This window comes from Rhinoraja longicauda, chromosome 17, assembly GCF_053455715.1.
Source record: "Rhinoraja longicauda isolate Sanriku21f chromosome 17, sRhiLon1.1, whole genome shotgun sequence".
Lineage (NCBI taxonomy): Eukaryota > Metazoa > Chordata > Chondrichthyes > Rajiformes > Arhynchobatidae > Rhinoraja > Rhinoraja longicauda.
This window is the reverse complement of record NC_135969.1, coordinates 5,771,537-5,796,447: the sequence shown is the minus strand read 5'-3', so window position 1 is coordinate 5,796,447 and position 24,911 is coordinate 5,771,537. Positions and strand designations below refer to the sequence as shown.

The 24,911-nt window shown below is 44.6% G+C and overlaps 1 protein-coding gene across 1 annotated transcript in view; it reads left to right on the top strand.

Moving 5' to 3' along the window:
• Positions 1-22,330, top strand: part of slc6a11b (solute carrier family 6 member 11b) — a 162,474-nt gene extending 140,144 nt beyond the window's left edge. The window contains exons 12-15 of the mRNA XM_078413997.1: positions 3,130-3,232; positions 10,334-10,434; positions 11,779-11,949; positions 21,237-22,330. Of these exons, the coding sequence (XP_078270123.1) occupies positions 3,130-3,232; positions 10,334-10,434; positions 11,779-11,949; positions 21,237-21,395 (534 nt within the window). The 3' untranslated portion in view covers positions 21,396-22,330. The remainder of the gene's footprint in view (positions 1-3,129; positions 3,233-10,333; positions 10,435-11,778; positions 11,950-21,236) is intronic.
• Positions 22,331-24,911: the final 2,581 nt, after the last annotated feature.

Below are 24,911 nucleotides of genomic sequence, written 5' to 3'. Positions count from 1 at the left end.
TTTTAGTAAGCAGATTCTGTGCGCTAGACTGGGCAATGTTCACAACTCTGCGATTTCTTCGTCTATAAAATGTTTGCAAACGATTATTTTTGTTCAACTTCTTGGATAAGTTGACAGTTGACATTTATAACGATTTATTGAAGAGTTGCTGCTTCGTGGTCTTTAAACTTTGGATGTTACTGATTGAATATTTGCACCAGAGATCCACTTTGTCTGTATCAGACCAATTGATTTATCGATGCCTGCATCTCCAATTGCAAGAAGCAAAAAGACATTTACTTAGAACCAAGAAAATTTGAATTGGTGAATTGATTGGTTGAAAACCCTTGACAGCCACTAAAATGATCAATGCTGCCTGATGTGGTACAGAAGCATGAATCCAATTCAAATAGACATAGTGGTTGAGTAAATCACCGGGTCAGGCAGCATCTCTGGAGAAAAAGAATGGGTGATGTTTCAGGTTGGGACCCTTCTTCAGACAAGGGGGAAAGGTGAAGAGCTGGTATAAATCAGGACCTGATCTTTTCATTGGTTTGCTGATATGTGAAACAGCGCAACCCTTGTGTGTATATCTCACACACAGAATTATGTCAATCTTTACCATGAATGACAGAAATAAAAAGTGCTATCCTTGTTTATGAAGTTCAATTTTGAATGATTTAAAATTGAGGTGGTTGGTGCAATATACTGATAACCCACAAATGTGTCGTTATGAGATATTCACATTTGAAAAATCCATAAATCACAAAAAAAACAAGAATGTGCCTATGTTATTTGACCAACTTATCAGTTGAATTTAAATATGAAATTATCACAGGTTGTAGGGTAGTGGGTAAGGATCGTGTTAATGCGTGCAACTCATTTTTCACAAAAGTGAGGGTTAGCACTATATTGCACCGACACCCTCAATTAAATGTTAAATTCAAAACCAAACTATGGTAGCAAACTGTGGTAACAATCAGTATGGTAGCATGTCTAAAACTACCATCTCTGTATCAATGTAGGTATGTATGCATTACATTGTGTTAGATTAATATAGAATGAAAAAATATCTTGCCATGTGTTCATAGTTATTTTATTCACAATATTAGGATTTCTGGAAATAAGTTTGATGTCACTGATTGTGAATGTGTATGGGTAGGGTCTAATGAAATGTATGTGAGGGAATCACCTTTATGGTCGAATCACCTTTATGGTTTATGTACATCATGTGAAAAATAAGATAAAGAGAGAAATAGTGTTGCTTTAAATCAAAGTTGCTTCTGATCCATGAGAAGGAACTTTGAGATCTATTTATCTCTATCTTGCCTCACACACACATTCATATATATTTATATATATATAATAAGTTAAATTTCTGCATAGTGTTCCTCTCTCCCCCCTCCCCCTTCCCAGTTCTCCCACTGTCTTCCTGTCTCCAACTACGTCCTGTCTTTGTCCCGCCCCCTCCCCTGACATCAGTCTGAAGAAGCCAAAACGTCGACCCGAAACGTCACCCATTCCTTCTCTCCTGAGATGCTGCCTGACCCGCTGAGTTACTCCAGCATTTTGTGTCTATCACAATCGCAATAATACTTTATTAGCCAAGTGTGTTTTGCAACATATGAGGAACTTAATTTCCTATACAGTCATAACAATAAAAAGCAACAGGACACACAAAATACATTTTAACATGAACATCCACCACAGTGACTCCTCCACATTCCTCATTATGATAGAAGGAAAAAAGTTCAATCTCTCCCTTCTTTGTCCTCCAACGGTCGGGGGCTTCTAACCTTCCGTTGATGGGAGGATCTTGACTCCCGGCTATGGGGGGAGGGGGGGGGTCTCAGCTCCCCCGCACTGGGCGATCTACCCCAGGTCAGAAATAGACACATAGCTCTTCTGCCTGAAACCAGCAGTATCTTTAAGAATGAATACACAACAGATTCCAATGGCATACACAGGACCCTAAAGCAACTTAAAGAATTAATGAACCCTAAAGAATTAAAGGGTGTTCCTTTAGGAAGGAGATGAGGAGGAATTTCTTTAGCCAGAGGGTGGTGAATCTGTGGAATTCATTGCCACAGAAGGCTGTGGCGGCCAAGTCAATGGATATTTTTACGGCAGAGATGGATAGACAGGGGTTATGAGGGTGAATGGGGTTAGGAGAGAGAGATGGATGAGCACTATTGAATGGCGGAGTAGACTTGATGGGCCGAATGGCCTAATTCTGCTCCTATCACTTATGACCTTCAGCACTCCACTGGGATGAGCACATTGCACATCCCCAGCAGGTGGAACTTCATGTTGAGCAACCTAATAGGTAGTCCTTAAGGGGAACGGTGGGCCACCCAGCCATGACGTTTCAGGTCAGTTGTTTTAATGTTTTTCATTTGAGTTCATATTTTCTGGAAGCATTTTTAATTAATCAAAACTGAAGCTGACTCCAATTACCTTATCGTGCCCAATTTATAATTCAACTTCACAAGTTCGCAAGTTGTAGGAGCAGAACTAGGCCATTTGGCCCTTCGAGTCTGCTCCGCCATTCAATCATGGCTGATCTCCGCCTCCTAATCCCATTTTCCTGCCTTCTCCCCGTAACCCTTGATACCGGTTCTCAATCAAGGATTTGTCATATCTCAGCGTTGAAACTATCCACTGACTTGGCCTCCACAGCCCTCTGTGGCAATGAGTTCCACAGATTCACCACCCTCTGACTAGAGAGGGGAGATAACTCTCCCGAACCAGCTCCTCCCTGTAAAATAAGAAGAATCTTTCAGTCTGCAAACCTTCCTTCGAATGCCGAGTCGCAGTGATTTATGGGTTACATTTATGCCCAAGAAGATAATCTATTTTGTAAAGTGTAGGATGGAACTGCAGATGCTGGTTTAAACCGAAGATAGACACAAAAAGTTGGAGTACCTCAGCGGGTCAGGCAGCATCTCTGGAGAGAACGAATGGGTGACGTTTCGGGTCTGAAGAAGGGTCTCGACCCGAAGCGTCGCCCATTCCTTCTCTCCAGAGATGCTGCCTGTCCCGCTGAGTTACTCCAGCATTTTGTGTCCATTTTGTAAATGTATTTGCAAACATTATGTGAAACATTTTATGAAAAATGAAGTGCCTAACCAATTTTCTTTATATTTGAAGGGAGGAATGTATGTTTTCCAGCTGTTCGATGCTTACGCTTCAAGTGGCATGTGCCTCCTGTTTGTGGCTTTTTTCGAATGCATTTGTATAGGCTGGGTCTATGGTATGTCATTCTTTGCTTCTATATCTAGGGACTAAGTTAGTCTTTATCTGTGGATTACCGAGTGCTAAAGTAGAGTTAGACAACATTTAGATGTGTGCATCTAATTCAATGGATACGTGCTAATAGATTGATGAAAGAATAATATTTGATGTCAGGATGTCAGAAGTCCCATAACTGAAAGCAGGAAAGTCAGCAACTAAATAAAATAAACATCTCAATAACATACCCTCCTTTGCAAAACTTTTAAAAAATGTTTGGGACATGGCTAAAATACGATACGATACTTTATTTATCCCAGGAGGGAAATTGATCTGCCAACAGTCATAAAACACAAGATACATGAAACATGAAATTCAAGTGACGAGTGGAAAGGATTGGGGAGGTGCAAAGATTGGGGGGGGGGAGTGGTGGAGGGGGGTCAGTCTCAGTCTACCCCACGACAGAAGGGGGAGGAGTTGTACAGTTAAACCTTCTGTACAATCGTACAGTTAGACAATAGACGATCGACAATAGGTTCAGGAGTAGGCCATTCGGCCCCTCGAGCCAGCACCGCCATTCAATGTGATCATGGCTGATCATTCACAATCAGTACCCTGTTCCTGCCTTCTCCCCATACCCCCTGACTCCGCTATCTTTAAGGAATCTACCTCTCTCTTGAAAGCATCCAAAGAATTGGCCTCCACTGCCTTCTGAGGCAGAGAATTCCACAGATTCACAACTCTCTGACTGAAAAAGCTTTTCCTCATCTCCGTTCTAAATGGCCTACCCCTTATTCGTAAACTGTGGCCCCTGGTTCTGGACTCCCCCAACATTGGGAACATGTTTCCTGCCTCTAGTGTGTCCAATCCCTTAATAATATGTTTCATATTATTCATATTATGATATTATATTATATTATGATCGTATATTATATTCATATTATCATATTAATAATATGTTTCAACCAGTTGTACACCTATAATACAACACAAAAGTAAGATATGACTTTATTCATCCCCAGAGGGAAATTGTTCTGCCAACAGTCACAACACATAATGAGGCACGTGAAAACATCAAATTAGAAATTAAATTAAAAGTAAAGAAAAAAAGAAAAAAAAGAAAAACACAAACGACTGTTGGCTCACTGTCAAGTCAAGTTTATTTGTCACATACACATACAAGATGTGCAGTGAAATGAAAGGTCACCCACAGTCCAGCAATAGAGCAATAAAAATAAGCAATAACACACACAATCACAACCAACACAAAAAAAAAAAAGAAACATCCATCACAGTGAGTCTCCTCCAGTCCCCTCCTCACTGTGATGGATGGTCAGAATGTCTTTTCTCTTCTCCTGCCGTCTTCTCCCGCGGTCAGGCTGTTGAAGTTGCCACGTTCCAGGCCGCGCCGGACGGTGAAAGGTTCGCAGCGCCTTAACCGGAACGAACGAACGAATAAACAAACAGACAAATGAACGCAGACTTATCCCCTGGGCAGGGGATTCTAAAACTGGGGTGCCCCATCTCCCCCACACTGGGTCCCCCTTCGTTCTCCCTCAGTCCCCCACGCCGGGCTCCCCATTGTTAATCTTATCTTATCCACCGCTACTCCACTGTGCTCATGAATCTCTTTTGTTTTTAAAAGATTGGCATGAATTCAATGGGCCAAATGGCTCCCTTTTGTGCTGCAAATGTTTAATTCTCTTGGTTTTATCAAAGATTTGTTGAACATTATTATTCTGTGTTCAGTGGAATGTATTCAGGGTGCCAATATGTCATTGATGAGACAAGGCACGAGTGTTCCTACAATGCCTCGGTACTCGGTGGCAGCAAGAGTGGATTAGTACCATCACTATTGCATAAATAGAACTACACCATCAGTAGTGATTAGTATTCAAAGCTGACCTACGGTGTCACATTCAGTGACATTTTACGCATAAGAAATAGAAAATATGTCTACTTACCTTCTTTTATATACCCAGAATGACGAAAGGAGAAAAAATTGATTACCAGGTAAAATCCAATGTAGGTTTTTAACATCATTACCTTCTTTTCCGTTTTGCAGTGTGAGACCAATTATTTTATATTCACCAAAGCAAAGCCATGAGGCTGGTAAGGGAAAGTGGGAAGGGGTTGCTAGGAGGATTGCCAAGAGAATGGTGGGCTGGTAAAAGAGAGATGCACATATACCACTGCACCTCCTCCAACCTCATCTATTGCATCATCCGCTGCTCTAGATGTCAACTTATTTACATCGGCGAAACCAAGCGCAGGCTCGGCGATCGCTTTGCTGAACACCTGCGCTCGGTCCGCATTAACCAAACTGATCTCCCGGTGGCCGAGCACTTTAACTCCCCTCCCACTCCCAGTCTGACCTTTCTATCATGGGCCTCCTCCAGTGCCATAGTGAGGCCCACCGGAAATTGGAGGAACAGCACCTCATATTTCGCCTGGGCAGTTTGCAGCCCAGTGATATGAACATCGACTTCTCCAACTTTAGATAGTTCCTCTGTTCCTCCCTTCCCCTCCTACTTCCCAGATCTCCCTCTATCTTCCTGTCTCCACCTATATCCTTCCTTTGTCCCGCCCCCCTGACATCAGTCTGAAGAAGGGTCTCGACCCGAAACATTACCCATTCCTTCTCTCCCGAGATGCTGCCTGACATGCTGAGTTACTCCAGCATTTTGTGAATAAATGCACATATACCACTTACTGCTTGTAAATCAGAAGAGTGTCTAGATTATGGAGGAAGGAGAGACCAGAGGAACTGGATACCATCACCCCTGACCATTTCAGCTCTAGCTCCAGTTATAAGATCATAAGTCATACGTGATCGGGGCAGAATTAGGCAGGTTTGGCCCATCGAGTCTACTCCGCCATTCAATCATGGCTGATCCAGCTCTCCCTCCTGACCCCATTCTCCCCCATTAACCCCATTATGTTCCCAGCATTGGGGTCCCTTTCTATGGCCGGCACCTCCTCCTCCCTTTTTAAAAGCTTTCATAGAAAATGTTTCTCTAGGAAAAATATATAGTGTGTACGCGGGCAATATTTTACATATTTGCAGCCAATACATCGTACATTAAGCAATCCCTTGCTTATTCCAGTAGAACAGTCAAAGGGAGATTGGAAAATCAGCATTAAATAAAATAATAATTTTGAGTTGCACACCTCCTACAGTGCATCCTGCAGCATGTATTCTTGGGTCTGGTGTTCTGCCAGCAGTTCTCAGTCATGGATAGTTCCCTGTGCAAGAAGACCAGAAGGCCTCTTCACTGGAACAGAAGGTAGAGAGCGGAGCCCATTGGTACCACAGAACAGGGGTTGCCTCCACATCAACCCCCCCCCCCCTCCCTTCCCCTACACCCCACGGACACCTTCCCTGCAAAGCAGCACTTCCAGCTCGCAGCAGGGCTGAAGCTTCAGGTGCGATGGAAGGGACTTTCTCCCTGATCACCAGCCAGGCTGCAACCTTACGCCTGCCCGGCCGTTCTAGCAATCTGACATTTTGGCAAATGGTCTCCACCACCTGGACAGGGAAAAGGCCGACTGGGTCCATCTTTCTCCTGCCCTCAGGATCTACCTCCCGGGCCAACCATTCGCTGACAGCTTTGTGTTTGAAAGAAAACAGAAAATGCAGGGAATGCTCAGCAGGTCAGGCAGCATCAGTTAATATTTCAGGTCCATCAGTTCTCTATTCCTGAAGTTCAACATCTCCAGTTTTTTAATAATTTGAAGAATTAAAATTGTTCAAATTAATTAAAATTAATTGTTCTGAAGAGGGGTCTCGACCCGAAACGTCACTCATCCCTTCTCTCCAGAGATGCTGCCTGTCCCGCTGAGTTACTCCAGCATTTTGTGTACTGTGCATCTTAGGTGTAAGCCAGCATCTGCAGTTCCTTCCTACACAATTTTTAATTTTATGTTTGACGAAAAGCTTCTTCAGGAATTTTCCTCTTCACATCTTGATCTAAGCCTCTCATGATCATCCAGCATTGGAAATGTCTCCCAATAGCTTTCCCTGCCAGACATCCTAACTTTAACAGGCATGAACCTTTTCTGGTCCCCTACGCATAGGCATGCATCATTAGCATTAGCTAAATGGCACAGTCGTTAAAATTAACAGGTGCTGTACCTACTCTACGCCAAATGGATGTGATACAATCACAGGGAAACAAAGAACTGCAGATGCTGGTTTACAAAAAAAACACACAAGGTGCTGGAGTAACTCAGCGAGCCTGGGGTCATTGGATAATTCAATGTTCACACTGGTCGTTAGCTACCCACGCGACCCAATATGAGGTGCTGTTCCACCAGTTTTCACGTGGCCTCACTCTGCAATGGAGGAGGCCCAGGACAGGGAGGTCAGTGTGGGAATGTGAAGAGGAGTTCCTACTGTTCCCAATGTTGGGGGAGTCCAGAACCAGGGGCCACAGTTTAAGAATAAGGGGTAGGCCATTTAGAACGGAGATGAGAAAAAACGTTTTCAGTCAGGGAGTTGTGAATCTGTAGAATTCTCTGCCTCAGAAGGCAGTGGAGGCCAATTCTCTGAATGCATTCAAGAGAGAGCTAGATAGAGCTCTTAAGGATAGCGGAGTCAGGGGGTATGGGGAGAAGGCAGGACCGGGGTACTGATTGAGAATGATCAGCCATGATCACATTGAATGGCAGTGCTGGCTCGACGGGCCGAATGGCCTCCTCCTGCACCTATTGTCTATTGAACACTGGCACCATCCCCCAACTCGTGCACAACTCGTTGATTTGATTAACTTTATCACTAACTTCCACCATGTCCTCAAATTCACTTGGACGATCTCCGACGCCTCTCTACCCCTTCTTGATCTCTCTATCTCCATCACGGGGGACGGACGATTGAACGGCGTCTACCACAATCCCACCGATTCTCATAGTTATCGGAACGACACCTCCTCCCACCCTGCGATGGGCACAAAAAGCTGGAGTAGCTCAGTCTCCACCCGAAACATCACCCATTCCTTTTCTCCAATGATGCTGCCTGACCCGCTGAGTTACTCTGGCTTCTTGTGTCTACATTCGGTTTAAACCAGCGTCTGCAGATCCTTCCTGCACACTTGCCCCAGCCGGCCTTGTGTAAAGGTGCAATCCTATACTCCCAATGTTTCTATCTCTGCCGCATCTGCTTTGAACATTAGGCTTTCCATTGCAGGAAATGTGAGTTGCCCTCTTTCTCTAGTAAACGTGGTTCCCCCCCTCCCCCTCTCCCCCCTTCCCCCACTGTCATAGATAGATCCCTTTCCTACATCTCTTCTTTTTGCTGTAGTTCTGCTCTTATTCTTTCCCCGCAGACAGAACAAGGATGGAGTTCCCCTGGTTCTCACCGTCCACCCCACCAGTCTCCGCATCCAACACCATCACTCTCCAATGTTTCTGCCACCTTCAGCGTGACCCCACCACCAGTCACGTTATCCCATCCCCACCCCTCTCCACCTTTCGCAGGGACTGCCCCGCTCTGCAACTCCACAAGGGCGCAACTCCACAGTGGCGCAACGGTGGAGATGCTGCCTCCCAGCACCAGAGAGCAGGGTTTAATCCTGACTACGGTTGCCGTCTGTACAGAGTTTGTACGTTCTCCCTGTGACCATGTGGGTTTTCTCTGGGTGCTCCCACTTCCCGCCACATCCCAAAGACGTGCAAGTTAATTGGCTTCTGTAAATTGTCCCTTGTGTGTAGGATAATGTACAGGTGATCGATGGTCGGCTCAGACTCGGTGGGCAGAAGGGCCGGTTTACACACCGTATCGCTGAACTCAACTAAAATCCTTGTTTCACTCAACTCTTCCCACCCAATCCACCCCCTTCCCAGGAACTTTCCCCAACAACTGCAGGACTTACAACACCTGACCCAATGCCTCATCCCGCACATCCGTCCAGCGACCCCAGCAGTCCTTCCAGCTGAGGCAGTGGTTCACCCGCACCTCATCTACTGCATCCGATGTTCCCAATGCGGCACCCTTTACATCGGCAAGACTAAGCGTAGACCAGCCGGCCGTTTCGCTGAACATTTGCACCCGGTCCACCAAGGCCAACCAGATCTCCCAGTTGCCAACTGTTGCCATACTGGCCTTAATGTCCTGGTCCTCCTCTGTTGGCCAGAGTGAGGCCACACACAAACTGGAGGAACAACGCCTCGTATTCCGCCTGGGTAGCCTCCAACCTCACAGTATGAACATTGAATTCTCCAATTTTAGATAACTAACCTGTTCTCCAGAGATGATATCCAGCCCACTGTGTTACTCCAGCATATTGCATCATTCTTGTGATATCAACACATGCTGTGATCCAATACCCGTTTTTTAGAGCCTTTACTCAAATACATAGATGTTTACAAGACCTGAGGGAGATATCCATGCTGGAGGACTGTAGGTGGCACTGTTGCAAACCAAACCACATTTCTCTCATCTTTTAATATACGTGGGTGAGGCAAGAACAAAAACTGTCTCTTGATATAAGGATCTGAGATTTGCCTAACTCCAAATCACTGATTTCTTTTTAAATCGCTTTGTGAAATTATAGCTCTCTCTGGTCTGGGGAAGCTAGCACTTCCCTGGAAACAAAGGGCTGATGATATCCATCACAGGGCCTGTTCACAACCTCACAGTTGTTTATTTTCTTCATCCAGTCTCTCTGGGAAGCTTTGGAGTGATGAATACCAGCGTAAATTACCTCTGGCCAGCAAGGCTGTGCAGATGAGATAAAAATGGATTTCAAGAGAACGACAGCGAATCTTTCATTCCTCTCCCTTTTGTTGTTGTTCTTGGTCCTCCAGGTGCAGATATCGCAATATGTCTCCACAGATTAGCAAGATTGTTAAGAAAGAAAATGAATAAGATTGCGTTAATAAGAATCACAACAATAAAAACATCAATAGTGTCCTTATCATATGCCATGCTCTCCAAAATATTGACTGGTTATTAAATAGTTTTGTTTTCTTAACATGCAAGAGTAATTACCAACCGAGTATTTCACTCTTTTAGGCCAGCTAACGATTGTAGTAAAATATTGCAATACCAGCAATTTGATGATTTGATGTTATTTTATGCAGAGTGAAATAATTGATATCATTGCGGTCTCTCTTATGTCCACAGGAAGTAACCGTTTTTATGATAACATTGAAGACATGATTGGGTACAGACCGTTCTTTCTGATTAAATGGTGCTGGTTACTCATTACCCCTGGAATATGCACAGTAAGCTCTTCATCTATTTCTCCGTCTTTTCATAATTACTTCCCTTCATCATTTGATTAAGAAAAATATTAATTATTTAAAATTTCCCTCAACATTAAGGAAAACGGCAAACGATCAGAGGACTTTTATCAACTGTTGGCAGTCATTTGTGGACCGTTTTTACAAGGAAGATACCTCTTTGTTTTTAAAATTCTATTCTTTAGACACCTGCACCAAAGGGATTTTTACGTCCTCTGATATTCCTTTTTTTTAATAATCGTGTAGGTTTCTAGGTTTTAGAATTATGCACTTATTCTTAACTTCACTAAAATTTGTATTGTTCATTTTTTTAAAAATTACTCAGGTATGTCCCCAGATTTATTTTTATTAATGTGGTGAAAGGAAGTGCCGATGCTGGTTGAAACCCAAGATTAGACACAAAATGGTGGAGCAACTCAGCGGGTCAGGCAGCATCTCTGGAGAGAAGGAACAGGTGACGTTTCGGTCACATGTTCCTTTTCTCCACAGATGCTGCCTGACCCGCTGAGTTGCTCCACCATTTTGTGTCTATCTTTTGATTTTATTAAGAAAGGCATGAAAAGGTCAAACTCTGACAGCTAGTGCCAACGCAAAATACTGCGGAAATCTGCAGAAAAACTGCAGAAAATGTTGAAGAACTCCTTTATCAGGTTAGATAAAATCTGATGAGAGTAAAATAAAGTCACTGCTATTGATATTGGTTGATAATTGTCAGGAGCATTGAGATACAATGAAGTACTTTGTATTTTGTGTCATCCCACACATCGTACTATACATGAGGGGTTTAGGTCAAGGGCCTTTGCACAAATTAAATACAACAATACTAAGTACAGTGCAAATTGCAACTCAGAGCCAGCTTGGTTTGGCTCAGCCACCAAGCACGACATCCGGAGGCTGCAGCGCATCGTTCGATCAGCCGAGAAGGTTGTTGGCTGCAACCTTCCCCCCATTGACGAACTGTACACTGCAAGGGCCAGGAAGCGAGCGGGCAAGATCATCTCTGACCCCTCTCACCCTGGCCACAAACTCTTTGATGCATTTCTCTCTGGAAGGCGACTCCAGACTGTCAAAGCCGCCACAGCCAGACATAAAAACAGCTTTTTTTCCCACGAGCAGTAGCTCTACTCAACAGCCAAAAGTCTGTAGCCTCCTTTTGCTCTGGTATTTTATTTCATTCTTCACATGTGTAAATTATTATGTTTTATTCTTAATTGTTTACTGTATGTCGTGTTGTTACTTGCGAGCAAAGCACCAACACTCATACCTAAGTATATTGGAACATCTGAAATAATGAACATGAATGTCACTAAATTATTCTTCTTGCAGGCAATTTTCATTTTCTTTATCGTGAAATATAAACCGCTGAAGTATAACAACGTATACGTTTACCCAGCCTGGGGTTACGCACTAGGCTGGGCCTTGGCTTTGTCATCGATGATCTGCATACCTCTGGGCTTTATCATCAAAATATTGAACTCTGAAGGTACCTTTTTAGAGGTAAGCTTATATTTCAATAATATCACTTGTTTTCTGCCATGTTTTTCTTCTCTGCAGGACCGCAGCTTTGAAATTCAATCACAAGTCACTTTTTTCACCATTGTACAATTTAAAGCATTTTCCTTTTTAGTTTAGTTTAGTTTAGTTTAGAGATACAACACAGATATAGGACCTTCGGCCCACCGAGGCCGTACCGACCAGCGATCCCCGCTCATTAACATTACCCTTCACACACCAGGGATAATTTTTCATTCATATCAAGCCAATTAACCTACAAACCTGTACATCTTTGGAGTGCGGAGGAAACCGACGATCTCGGAGAAAACCCACTCAGGTCACGGGGAGAAAGTGTCTGGCCAAGAGAGAGGCCAGAATCGGGGTGATGTGGTCCCTTTTACGGGTACCCGTCAGGAGTCTCACTGCGGCGTTTTGGACCAATTGCAGGCGGGACAGGGATGATTGGCTGATCCCAGTGTATAGGGAGTTGCAGTAGTCTAGGCGGGAGGAAATGAATGCGTGGAAGGAAGTTCTGTGCCATCCAACATTTTATGTCCTCAAGGCAGTGCATGAGGCTGATTAAATTTGACCGGTTGTTGGGTTTCAGGGGGAGATAAAGCTGTGTGTCATCGGCATAGCAGTGGAAAGAAATGCCATGCCTTTGAATGATTTGGCCGAGGGGGAGCATGTACAGAGAGAAGAGAATAGGGCCTGGGATGGAGCCTTGTGGAACCCCGCAGGAGAGGCTAGCTGGGGAAGAGGAATAATTGCCTATGTTGCCTGTGTGGACTCCGTACAAGCAAGCACACGTAGTCAGGATCGAACCTGGGTCTCTGGCATGGTAAGGCAGTAGCTCCAACGCTGTACCACCGAGCTGTCCTGTGAGTGAAACATAACAATGACTATGTGCAGCATAGCGAGGGCATTTTGCTTTGGAAATTTGTCCCAGCACGTCTGGATATGAGTCCCCTTTGTGTCCCTGATGTGAGTTTCATTTCATGGCACATGGGACTTCATAACTCCCCACGCAATGCTCCTTTACGAGGTTGTTGCTGGGACTAGAGGGCCTGAGCTATAGGGAGAGGTTGAGTAGGCTGGGTCCCTACTCCTTGGAGAGCAGGAGGATGAGGGGTGATCTTATAGAGGTCCAGCCAGTGTTACTCCAGCATTTTGTGAATAAATACCTTCGATTTGTACCAGCATCTGCAGTTATTTTCTTCCCCTTGGCTTCACCTGGAGATCTGCCCCCTGCTAAAATGGCATCTGTTGCACTGGGCTGAACAAACAGTCTGCAGAAACGTTTCGACCTGAAACACCACCTATTCCTTTTTCTCCCGAGATCCTGCCTGTCCCGCTGAGTTACTCCAGCATTTTGTGTCGATATCTTCTGAAGCATCCATCTGGATGGTTTGGGATTTCTGAACCTGTTTCCTTGTCCCTGCTACGTGCTCAACCAGTACACATGGTAGTTATCGTCTTTGTGAATCTTGCCTTGTGCCAGAAGCTTGTCAATTTTGAGAAGAGAAATTGAGTTTCAATTGTTCATGCAAAAACTTGGTGTTTTGTGCAAAAGCTTAGTCAGGAGGCTGGGAAGGAACCATAAACTAACAGAAACAGGAAGATAAATGTAGGTTTGTATCAGACACGGGTTATTTCTGCCGCTCATCATTTTAGTTCTGTTTTTTTTTAGCAAATCCCACAATTTTGCAGTAAACAACACATTGCACAAAGATATTTCTTCTGAACTTAACTGCTACTTAACTGTCACATTATTTCATCTGGAGCCATCCTCTCAGCGATATTCCCTCCAGCCCTTGCTCACATTCTCTAACACGAAGAGAAGTAGCTGGTTTTCTCTCTCTCCCACTTCTGATAAAGTATTCTCGGCCTGAAACGTCAACTGTTTCTCTCTCCACAGACACCGAGCGACCTGCCGAGCGAGTATCCCCATCATTTTCTGCTTTGATTTCAGACATTCGGCGTTTGTGGGGTTTTTTTATTCAGTGTAAATTTACTATCTTTCTCTTGCCTTTTGGCAATGGCTGTGCCAAATTAGTATTAATAAAAAAACTTATTTATTCCAAATGTTTATTACAACTTCTACAAATGTCCCTATGTCATGGATTAAAGGCACAGGGAGACGAGAATTGCAGACGTAAGGTGCCCTTACTTGATATCAATACAAGCAATAGCGAGGTTAACTGTAGGAAGGGACTGCAGATGCTGGTTTAAACCAAAGATATGAGATATCTCCAGACCGTCAGACTCAAGAAGGGTCTCGACCCGAAACGTCACCCATTCCTTCTCTCCAGAGATGCTGCCTGACCCGCTGAGTTACTCCAGCATTTTGTGTCTATCTTCAGAGAGGTTAACATGGATATCTCATATCTTTGATAGTTTGGATACAAGAATTACTAACGGTGGGTAGTTGAGGGTCTATCAGATATGACCAAGACCATTTTAGTGAGAATGGTTGACAGGCTGATAAAACTTTTTCAGTCAGAGAGTTGTGAATCTGTGGAATTCTCTGCCTCAGAAGGCAGTGGAGGCCAATTCTCTGAATGCATTCAAGAGAGAGCTAGATAGAGCTCTTAAGGATAGCGGAGTCAGGGGGTATGGGGAGAAGGCAGGAATGGGGTACTGATTGAGAATGATCAGCCATGATCACATTGAATGGCGGTGCTGGCTCGAAGGGCTGAATGGCCTCCTCCTGCACCTATTGTCTATTGTCTATTGTCCCAGCTTAATTCATTCTTGCATGCACTGTCTCAGGGATGCCTGTTCCATTCATGACTTGCCTTATCTGTTGATGACTGTTCTTTATCAACTGGCACATTCTATACCTCTGTAGCATTGATTCAGCATGAATTTCTCTGTCCTTCAGGCACAGCTCCAGCGTTCAGTCTCAGAGTTTGCACTTTCTCCCTCTGACTGCATGGGTTTCATGTCATAAGTAACAGGAGCAGAATGAGGCCATTCGGCCCATCAGGCCTACTCCGCCATTCAATCATGGCTGATCAATCTCTTCCACCTAACCCCATTCTCCTGCCTTCTCCCCATAACCCCTGACACCCGTACTAATCAAGAATTTATCCATTTCTGCCTTAAAAACATCCATTGACTTGGCCTCCACAGTCTTCTGTGGCAAAGGATTCCACAGTTTCACCACCCTCTGACGAAAGAAATTCCTTCTCATCTCCTTCCGAAAGGAACGTCCTTTAATTCTGAGGCTATGACCTCCAATCCTGGACTCTGTAATGGAAACTCACTATTGGAAACATTCTCTCCATATCCTATCTATTTAAGCCTTTCATTATTCGGTACGTTTCAATGAGGTCCCCCCTCATTCTTCTAAACTACAGCGAGTATAGGCCCAGTGCTGTCAAACGCAGAAAATAATCTATGCCTTTATTCTTACTACCAAAATGCTTGACTCCACTCTTTGCGCAATATATTCCATCAGCCACTTCTCTGCCCACTCTCCCAACCTGTCCAAGTCCTTCTGCAGAGTCTCTGCTTTCTCTACACTACCTGCCAATAGACAATAGACAATAGGTGCAGGAGTAGGCTATTCGGCCCTTCGAGCCAGCACCACCATTCAATGTGATCATGGCTGATCATTCTCAATCAGTACCCCGTTCCTGCCTTCTCCCCATACCCCCTGACTCCGCTATCCTTAAGACCTCTATCTAGCTCTCTCTTGAATGCATTCAGAGAATTTGCCTCCACTGCCTTCTGAGGCAGAGAATTCCACAGATTTACAACTCTCTGACTGAGAAAGCTTTTCCTCATCTCAGTTCTAAATGGCTTACCCCTTATTCTTAAACTGTGGCCCCTGGTTCTGGACTCCCCCAACATTGGGAACATGTTTCCTGCCTCTAACGTGTCCAACCCCTTAATAATCTTATATGTTTCGATAAGATCCCCTCTCATCCTTCTAGATTCCTGTGTATATAAGCCTGGTCGCTGCAGTCTTTCAACATACGACAGTCCCGCCATTCCGGGAATTAACCTAGTAAACCTACGCTGCACGCCCTCAATGGCAAGAATATCATTCCTCAAATTTGGAGACCAAACCTGCACACAGTACTCCAAGTGTGGTCTCACTAGGGCCCTGTACAGCTGCAGAAGGACCTCTTTGCTCCTATACTCAACTCCTCTTGTTATGAAGGCCAACATTCCATTGGCTTTCTTCACTGCCTGCTGTACCTGCATGCTTTCTTTCAGTGACTGATGCATTAGGACACCCAGATCTCATTGTACGTCCCCTTTTCCTAACTTGATACCATTCAGATAATAATCTGCCTTCCTATTCTTACCACCAAAGTGCATAACCTCACACTTATCCACATTCTGCATCTGCCATGCATCCGCCCACTCACACAACCTGTCCAAGTCACCCTGCAACCTCATAGCATCTTCCTCACAGTTCACACGGCCACCCAGCTTTGTATCATCTGCAAATTTGCTAATGGTACTTTTAATCCCTTCATCCAAGTCATTAATGTATATTGTAAATAGCTGCGGTCCAAACCTCTCCTGCATTGATGCAGCACCCTCTCCTCCCCCACTCCCCTCCCCCCTCCCTCCACCCTTCCCCTCCCCCTGCCCTCCTCCCCTCCATCCACCCCCCTCCCCTTCCCCTCCCCCCTTCCCCTCCCCCCACTCCATCCCCCTCAGCCCCATTATCCCTCCTCCCCACTCACCCCCTACCTCCACCCTCGCTCCCTTCCCCCTTCCTCCCTAGGAGATAGATTTAAACTTTAAAATGTGAATAACTTAAAAAATATAACACCGATTTCAATGAAACTTCTTCCATTAGCACCAAAGGGACAACGATGAGTAAGGTGGGCCTAAAATTGTCGCGCTATCGTGTACCGTTTTGGCTATAGTTCAGGAACAAACAAACAAACAAACAAACGAGAGTTTCTGTATATAGATGGTTGCTTGATCGCCAGCACAGACTTCCTCCCACATGACTGTGTGGCTCTTAACTCATCAACGTTCCTTAGGTGTAAGTGTGTATCACCAGATATCGATAAATACATAATAGCGGTCTGTTTCAATCGTAGTGGCCTAGGCTAGGCTTGTATACACTGGAGTTTAGAAGGATGAGAGGGGATCTTATAGAAACATATAAAATTATAAAAGGACTGGACAAGCTAGATGCAAGAACAATGTTCCCAATGTTGGGGGAGTCCAGAACCAGGGGCCACAGTCTTAGAATAAAGGGGAGGCCATTTAAAACTGATGTGAGAAGCAACAGAGAGTTGTGAATTTGTGGAATTCTCTGCCACAGAGGCCAGTGGAGGCAAATCACTGGATGGGTTTAAGAGAGAGTTAGATAGAGCTCTAGGGGCTAGTGGAATCAAGGGATATGGGGAGAAGGCAGGCACGGGTTACTGATTGTGGATGATCAGCCACGATCACAATGAATGGTGGTGCTGGCTCGAAGGGCCGAATGGCCTCCTCCTGCACCTATTGTTTATGTTTCTATTTCTATGGCCTGTTTCAGTGCAGCTGTCAGCAGTTGATAGTGATCCCTGGATTTGTACTTGTAATCTCATTTACCACTGCTGCTATAATGTCAATGAATGTTTGCCACGGTAATGAAATGGATTGAAGGGATGCTGATTTATTTTTATTAGTTCTGAGCACTTCTCCTTCTAAACTGCAACTGCAGACTACATTTGTTTCTAAATCTGCCACTTTCTGGTCTAAATTCACTGCCTTGCACGCCAAAGTGTTTCATTAAAGGCACCTTGTTGAGTCTCGTTGTCTGTAACTCGTTTTCTCCTAGCCCACAGCCAACAATGGCCTGTTTCCTTTATCGTCATTACTTTTTTTGCATATCTTTCATTCATATGTTCTATATCTCTCTATGTCACGGTCTACATCTCTCATTTCCCTTTCCCCTGACCCTCAGTTTGAAGAAGGGTCTCGACCCGAAACGTCTCCTATTCCTTCTCTCAAGAGATGCTGCCTGACCCGCTGAGTTACTCCAGCTTTTTGTGTCTATCCCCGGAAAACAAATGTGGATGTTAGAAGTGTCTTTGGTTCTGACACATATAGAAGGGGCAAGGTGCAGTCAGATTCTCGCACAAATCCAGGGTCTATAAATTTGGCAATTAAGCACTTCAACCTCAAATAAGCTCTGAACTACATAATTATTGTTATTATTGCACTATTATTGTTTGTTTTTGTGTGGACGTCTGGGTGAGTATATACTGTATCTATATATATAGATACAGTAGATATAATTTATATGTGTATTTGTGAGTATGTGTATATATACACACACTGAACGTTTTTTTCTCTCTCGTTTATTATATTGTTTCCAGTGCACTATGTTTACATATTCTGTTGTGGTGCTGCAAGTAAGGATGTCATTGTTCTATCTGGGACATAGGACAATAAAACACTCCTGACTCTCTAGACCATATGAATAAATCACACCACTTGCTTCCTTCCTTTAATGTGTCTGTTTTAAATTTCACTTGTGAACATGATTGCCCACGCAAAAATTAAAAATTAAATTATAAAAACTGAAATCAAGCCCGCATGTTGTGTTTGGTGCTTGGTGCTACGAGACATCCCACTTGAGTTGGTACCAGGCGATCAGTCTCTGGGTTGTTTAGATGTCGGTGTTCCGTTTTACACAGAGTAACCATTCAGACAGATTCACAATCTAACCCCAGCCCTACCAGGAATGCCACTTGAGCGGGCTATCGCACTGCAGACTCACCAGACTCAAGATTCAGGCTTTGAGTTCAATCCAAAGCCTCACAACACTCATTAGGATCCTTGTTTTAATCGTCCACCACTACGTACTCATTAGTGTCACCCCTACATTCTTGAATGCTGGAGTAACTCAGCAGGTCAGGCAGCATCTCAGGAGAGAAGGAATGGGCGACGTTTCGGGTCGAGACCCTTCTTCAGACTGATGTCAGGGGGGGCGGGACAAAGGAAGGATATAGGTGGAGACAGGAAGATAGAGGGAGATCTGGGAAGGGGGAGGGGAAGAGAGGGACAGAGGTACTATCTGATGTTGGAGAAGTCAATGTTCATACCACTGGGCTGCAAGCTGCCCAGGTGAAATATGAGGTGCTGTTCCTCCAATTCCCTACATTCTTGAGTCATTACAAGAAAGCAAACTCAATGTTAGTATTTAGTTCGAGGGTTTGTATAACAAAAATAGGGATATAATGCTGAGGCTCTATAAGGTGCTGGTAAGGCTTAATTTGGAATATTGTGAGCAATTTTGGACACCATACCCGAGGAAGGATGTGCTGGCTCTGGAGAGGGTCCAGAGGTGGTTGACAAGAATGATCCCAGGAATGAGTGGGTTAACCTCTGATGAGCGTTTGTCAGCACTGGGCCTGTACTCACTGGAGTTTAGAAGAATGAGGGGGGACCTCATTGAGATGTACAGATTAGTAAAAGGCTTGGATAGAGTGGATGTGGAGAGGATGTTTCCACTAGTGGGAGAGTCTAGGACTAGAGGTCATAGCCTCAGAATTAAAGGACATTCTTTTAGGAAGGAGATGAGGAGAAATTTGTTTAGTCAGAGGGTGGTGAATCTGTGGAATTCTTTGCCACAGAAGGCTGTGGAGGCCAAGTCAGTGGATATATTTAAGGCAGAGATTGATAGATTTTTGATTAGTACAGATGTCAGGTGTTATGGGGGAGAAGGCAGGAGAATGGGGTTAGTCAGGAGAGATAGATCAGCCATGATAGAATGGCAGAGTAGACTTGATGGGCCGAATGGCCTAATTCTACTCCTATCACTTATGACCTTATGACATCGACTCGTGATTTTGCCATTGATTTTAAATTACAGCTTGGAAATAGGACTTCAACCCTCGGATTCCCAGCCGACTAGCGTTCATCTGTTCACTCAAATTCCATGTTATCCACAGAAAGAGCTAGATAGAGCTCTTAAAGATAGCGTAGTCAGGGGGTACGGGGAGAAGGCAGGAACGGGGTACTGATTGAGAATGATCAGCCATGATCACATTGAATGGCAGAGCTGGCTCGAGGGGCCGAATGGCCTCCTCCTGCACCTATTGTCTATTTTCTATTGTCTATCCTACTTTCGCATCCGCTCTCTAGGTACAAGGGGGCAATTTACAGAAGCCAATTAAGTCAAGTCAAGTCAAGTCAATTTTATTTGTATAGCACATTTAAAAACAACCCACGTTGACCAAAGTGCTGTACATCTGATTAGGTACTAAGGAAAAAATGAAACATACAGTAGCATACAAACACAACAGCACATACAAAACAGTTCACAGCGCCTCCTCAATGAGCCTCAAACGCTAGGGAGTAGAAATAGGTTTTGAGCCTGGACTTAAAGGAGTCGATGGAGGGGGCAGTTCTGATGGGGAGAGGGATGCTGTTCCACAGTCTAGGAGCTGCAACCGCAAAAGCGCGGTCACCCCTGAGCTTAAGCCTAGACCGCTGGATAGTGAGTAGCCCCAAGTCGGCCGACCTGAGGGACCTGGAGTTAGAGAGGTGGGTTAGAAGATTTTTGATGTGGGGGGGGAATGTCCATTTAGGGCTTTATATGTGAATAGGAGGAGCTTGAAGTCGGTTCTGTACCGTACTGGGAGCCAGTGGAGAGAGGCCAGAATCGGCGTGATGTGGTCCCTTTTACGGGTACCCGTCAGGAGTCTCGCTGCGGCGTTTTGGACCAGTTGCAGGCGGGACAGGGAAGATTGGCTGATCCCAGTGTATAGGGAGTTGCAGTAGTCTAGGCGGGAGGAAATGAAAGCGTGAATGATTTTTTCAGTGTCGTCGAATTGGAGGAAAGGTTTGATTTTAGCTATGGTTCGAAGTTGGATGAAGCTGGCTTTTACCACAGCGTTGACTTGCTTGTCAAATTTTAATGCAGAGTCAAATAACACGCCGAGGTTTTTGACATGCGGTTTGACCAGGCAGGATAGGCTTCCAAGACTGCCTGTTATCGATTTGATGGAGACGGGGGGGCCGAATAGGATGACCTCAGACTTGCTCTCGTTTAATTGGAGGAAACCGGAGCACCCGGAGGAAACCCACGCGGTCATAGGGAAGAACATGCAAACTCCACCCAGGCAGCCCCCGAGGCCAGCATCGAACCGGCGTCTCTGGTTTGGCCTCTGGGTCTGTGAGGCAGCGGCTCTGCCAGCTGCCCCACTGGGCTGCCTCTATTGTGTCCTCTGTTGCTAGGGGGGAAGCAGGGCATTCTTTACCTGAGAAACTGAACGGGTTCATCAGCTCACATTGATGCAATTATTTTGAAATTCTTTCAGAGAATTAAAAAGCTTACAACACCCAGTGCAGAGTTGCAAAGGAAAATAGTGGCGATATCGAATGTGGACACGGTGTGCAACGCAATGAATGACTGTGATGGTAAACTTAAAGACGATGAACTCGTTCCCATCATCACAGAGAAGGAGACACACTTCTGAGCAAATCCCTCAGTCTGTTTTGTAAAACGACAGCAAAAATGATGCCACTTAATTATAGAGCCCTGCTTGTTTTGCACAAACTTTATTATTAACTTGTTAATTCAAAATTAAGCATTATATACTTGTATTTTTTAAAAAAGTGACTTTTTAATGATTGTATGAGTAACTGAACATATATATAGTGCATATTAGTGAGCTCATGCAATAATGTGACACTGGTAAATGTTTTATAGAAAATTTAGTGTGCAATCAATACATAATGTGATATAAAACTTTTATACTTGGAACTCTTCTTCCTTATGGAAGGCACAGTGTTTAATGGACATTTCTGCTCATCTGTACGTACATTGCAAGTCACAGTGCATGTTTATGGAGCTGTTACATTGAGCCACCTCCCCGCATTGACAAGAGGAGGTACAACAACAGTCTCCAATGTTAAGGGAGGCACATAAATCCACTTCTTAAGTTGTCACTTCTCAATAATTTTGATGGAATCTTCTTATTTAAGGACTTTTAAATTTTACAATATTTCTAGAGCTATGACTTTCCACTGTATATTTTCCCTAACCGAAGCCCCATTAACTTACATATATGATTGGTGTGCTCCCAAAAGTTCTATCACTAAAGCGCGCTGCTTGTAAATGTATGCCATGGACATGAAGTAACACACTACTGATATTTTTTACAACTTTCCTACGTTTATTTGTTATTTCTCAGACATATATTCAAGAAACTGTGGGGAAAACAGATCTTTTTAGTTCCTGTGTAAAAAAAATGACTTGGTACATAGAAAGGCCAAGTAATCTGGCCTTTTTAAAAGAATCTGCAATGTTAGGTGTGGTGCCAAGTTTCACGCACTGGAGAGTTCTGTGGCACAAGATTTTGTTTGCTTACTTATCATTTTTAAAGGTAAATAAAGTTATCAATTTACTTCAGTGCTGCTCGCTATTCTTTTGTGGAGTGAGAGGGCAGACGCGTGAATTAAAACATTATGGACAATAGATGTTCAAGGGGAAGGGAAAGTTCCAAAGATAAATATTTTAATTCATATTCTGTGAAATAGTTGCACACAGCTTGGCAGCATTGACTTTACACCATAATTTTCAATCACCACCCTATTTCACCTTCGAAGAAAGATACAAACCCTGATCCATTTGCTTCTTGAATATTTTCATTGCATTTTCAAATATGTCCCATCTTTTCTGTTCTCTTACATTTCAAGATTATCTGCAGCAATGAGATATAATGGTTTAGTTACTCGACTAACATTCAGAAGACTGGCCGGTTGATTTAGTATAGTTTAGTTTAGAGATACAGCGCAGAAACAGGCCCCTCAGCCCACCAAGCTCGCGCCAACCAGCAAATCCCCGCATTTTAACACTATCCGACACACACTAGGGACATTTTACATTTATACCAAGCCAATTAACCTACAAACATGTACACCTTTGGACTGTGGGAGGAAATCGAAGATCTCGGAGAAAACTCATGCAGAACGTACAAACACCGTGCAGACAGCACCCATAATCGGGATCGAACCCGGGTCTCTGGCGCTGTGGGCACCAGCTACTGTAAGGCAGCAACTCTACCACTGCGCCACCATGACACCCTCTTATGATCTGGACATATGACTCAAATACTGAATTTAATTACATGTAATCAAATGAATAAGCTGGTATCAGTAATAATCACAAAATAATCAAATTGTTGTAATTATGGTCAAGAATAGTTTATTGACCTCTTAGAGTGATAGAGTGGAAAGAGGATCTTCAGCCCAACGTACCCATGCCGGCCAACATGTCCCAGCTACACTAGTCCCACCTGCCCGCATTTGGTCCATATCCCTCCAAACCTGTCCTATCCACGTACCTGTCTAACTGTTTCTTAAACGTTGGGATTAGGGTTGCCAACTTTCTCACTCCCAAATAAGGGACAAAAGGTGATGTCACTGCCTCGCGCCCCACGTGACCTCACCCAGCCAGCAGCAACGTGCTCCCGCTCCACCAATGGCGGCCGCCCGTGCCGGGAGACGGGTTGCTAGGCAACCTACGTTAGACGGCGCCCGGACCTCCGGGCCTACAGCGTCCAGGCCTACAGTGCCCGGACTACAGCCCCCCCCGGGCTTAATACGGGACAAGGGCGGATCTGTATGGGACAAACCAATTTAGCCCAATATACGGGATGTCCCGGCTAATACGGGACAGTTGGCAACCCTAGTTGGGATAGTTGCTGCCTCAACTACCTCCTCTGGCAGCTTGTTTCATACACCCGCCACCCTTAGTGTGAGAAAGTTACCCCTCAGATTCCTATTAAATCTTATCCCCTTCACCTTAAACCTATGTCCTCTAGTCCTCGATTCACCGACTCTGGGCAAGAAACTCTGTACATCTACCCGATCTATTCCTCTCATGATTTATACACCTCAATAAGATCACCCCTCGTCCTTCTGTGCTCCAAGGAATAGAGACCCAGCCTACTCAACCTCTCCCTATAGCTCACACCCTCTGGTCCTGGCAACATCCTCGTAAATCTTCTCTGTACCCTTCCAGCTCCTTCTGGTGTCTGAAGGATATGCTGTTTTCACCTGGTCTGGTCATTGTATGATTCCAGAAGTGAGTTTGTCTGAACTGTTTTCTGAAAAGGCGCTCAGTTCAGTATTCTGAAAAGGGGTCCTCACTCGAAATGTCACCAATCCGTGTTCTCCAGGGATGCGGCCTGACCCGCTGTTACTCCAGCATTTTGTGTCTTTCTTTGGTAAACCAGCATTTGCCGTTCCTTAGTTTCTCAGTTCAAGGGGTGTGGATGACAACAAATGCAAGCCCATCCACCAAAGACCACATCCAGCAAACAAGCAAAACACAGTGAATAAACAGAGCAGAGTGACGTAGACACAAAGTGTGTGGAGCAACTCAGTGGGCCAAGCAGCATCTCGGGAGAAAGGATGGGTGACCTTTCGGGTCGGGACCCTTCTTCAAATCTCCAGCACTTTGTGTCTATTTTAGGTATAAGCCAGCATCTGCATTTCTTTGAGTGCACAACAGGCCAGAGTAGCCGCACACAGAACAAGAGTGCACGAGAGTTGTGAATTTGGGGAATTCTCCGCCACAGAGGGCAGTGGAGGCCAATCCACTGGATGAATTTAAAAGAGAGTTAGATAGAGCTCTAGGGGCCAATGGAATCAAGGGATATGGGGAGAAGGCAGGCACGGGTTACTGATCGTGGATGATCAGCCATGATCGCAATGAATGGCGGTGCTGGCTCGAAGGGCCCAATGGCCTCCTCCTGCACCTATTTTCTATGTTTCCATGCCTTCCTGCACCAGATGCAAATGTCCGATCTGTCCTTAAGGAAAGAGGGGGAAAAAGAGATACTGTTTCTTGCTATCCAAAGCAGCAAGTAAGCTGGACTGCCTCCGGTCGACACACACCAAGGTAGTGACCCTAACACACTGCTTGGCAACCTCCCCTCCACCGGACAGCATGTTGTCGCCCATAGCATGCGCCTTCTGAGATCGGG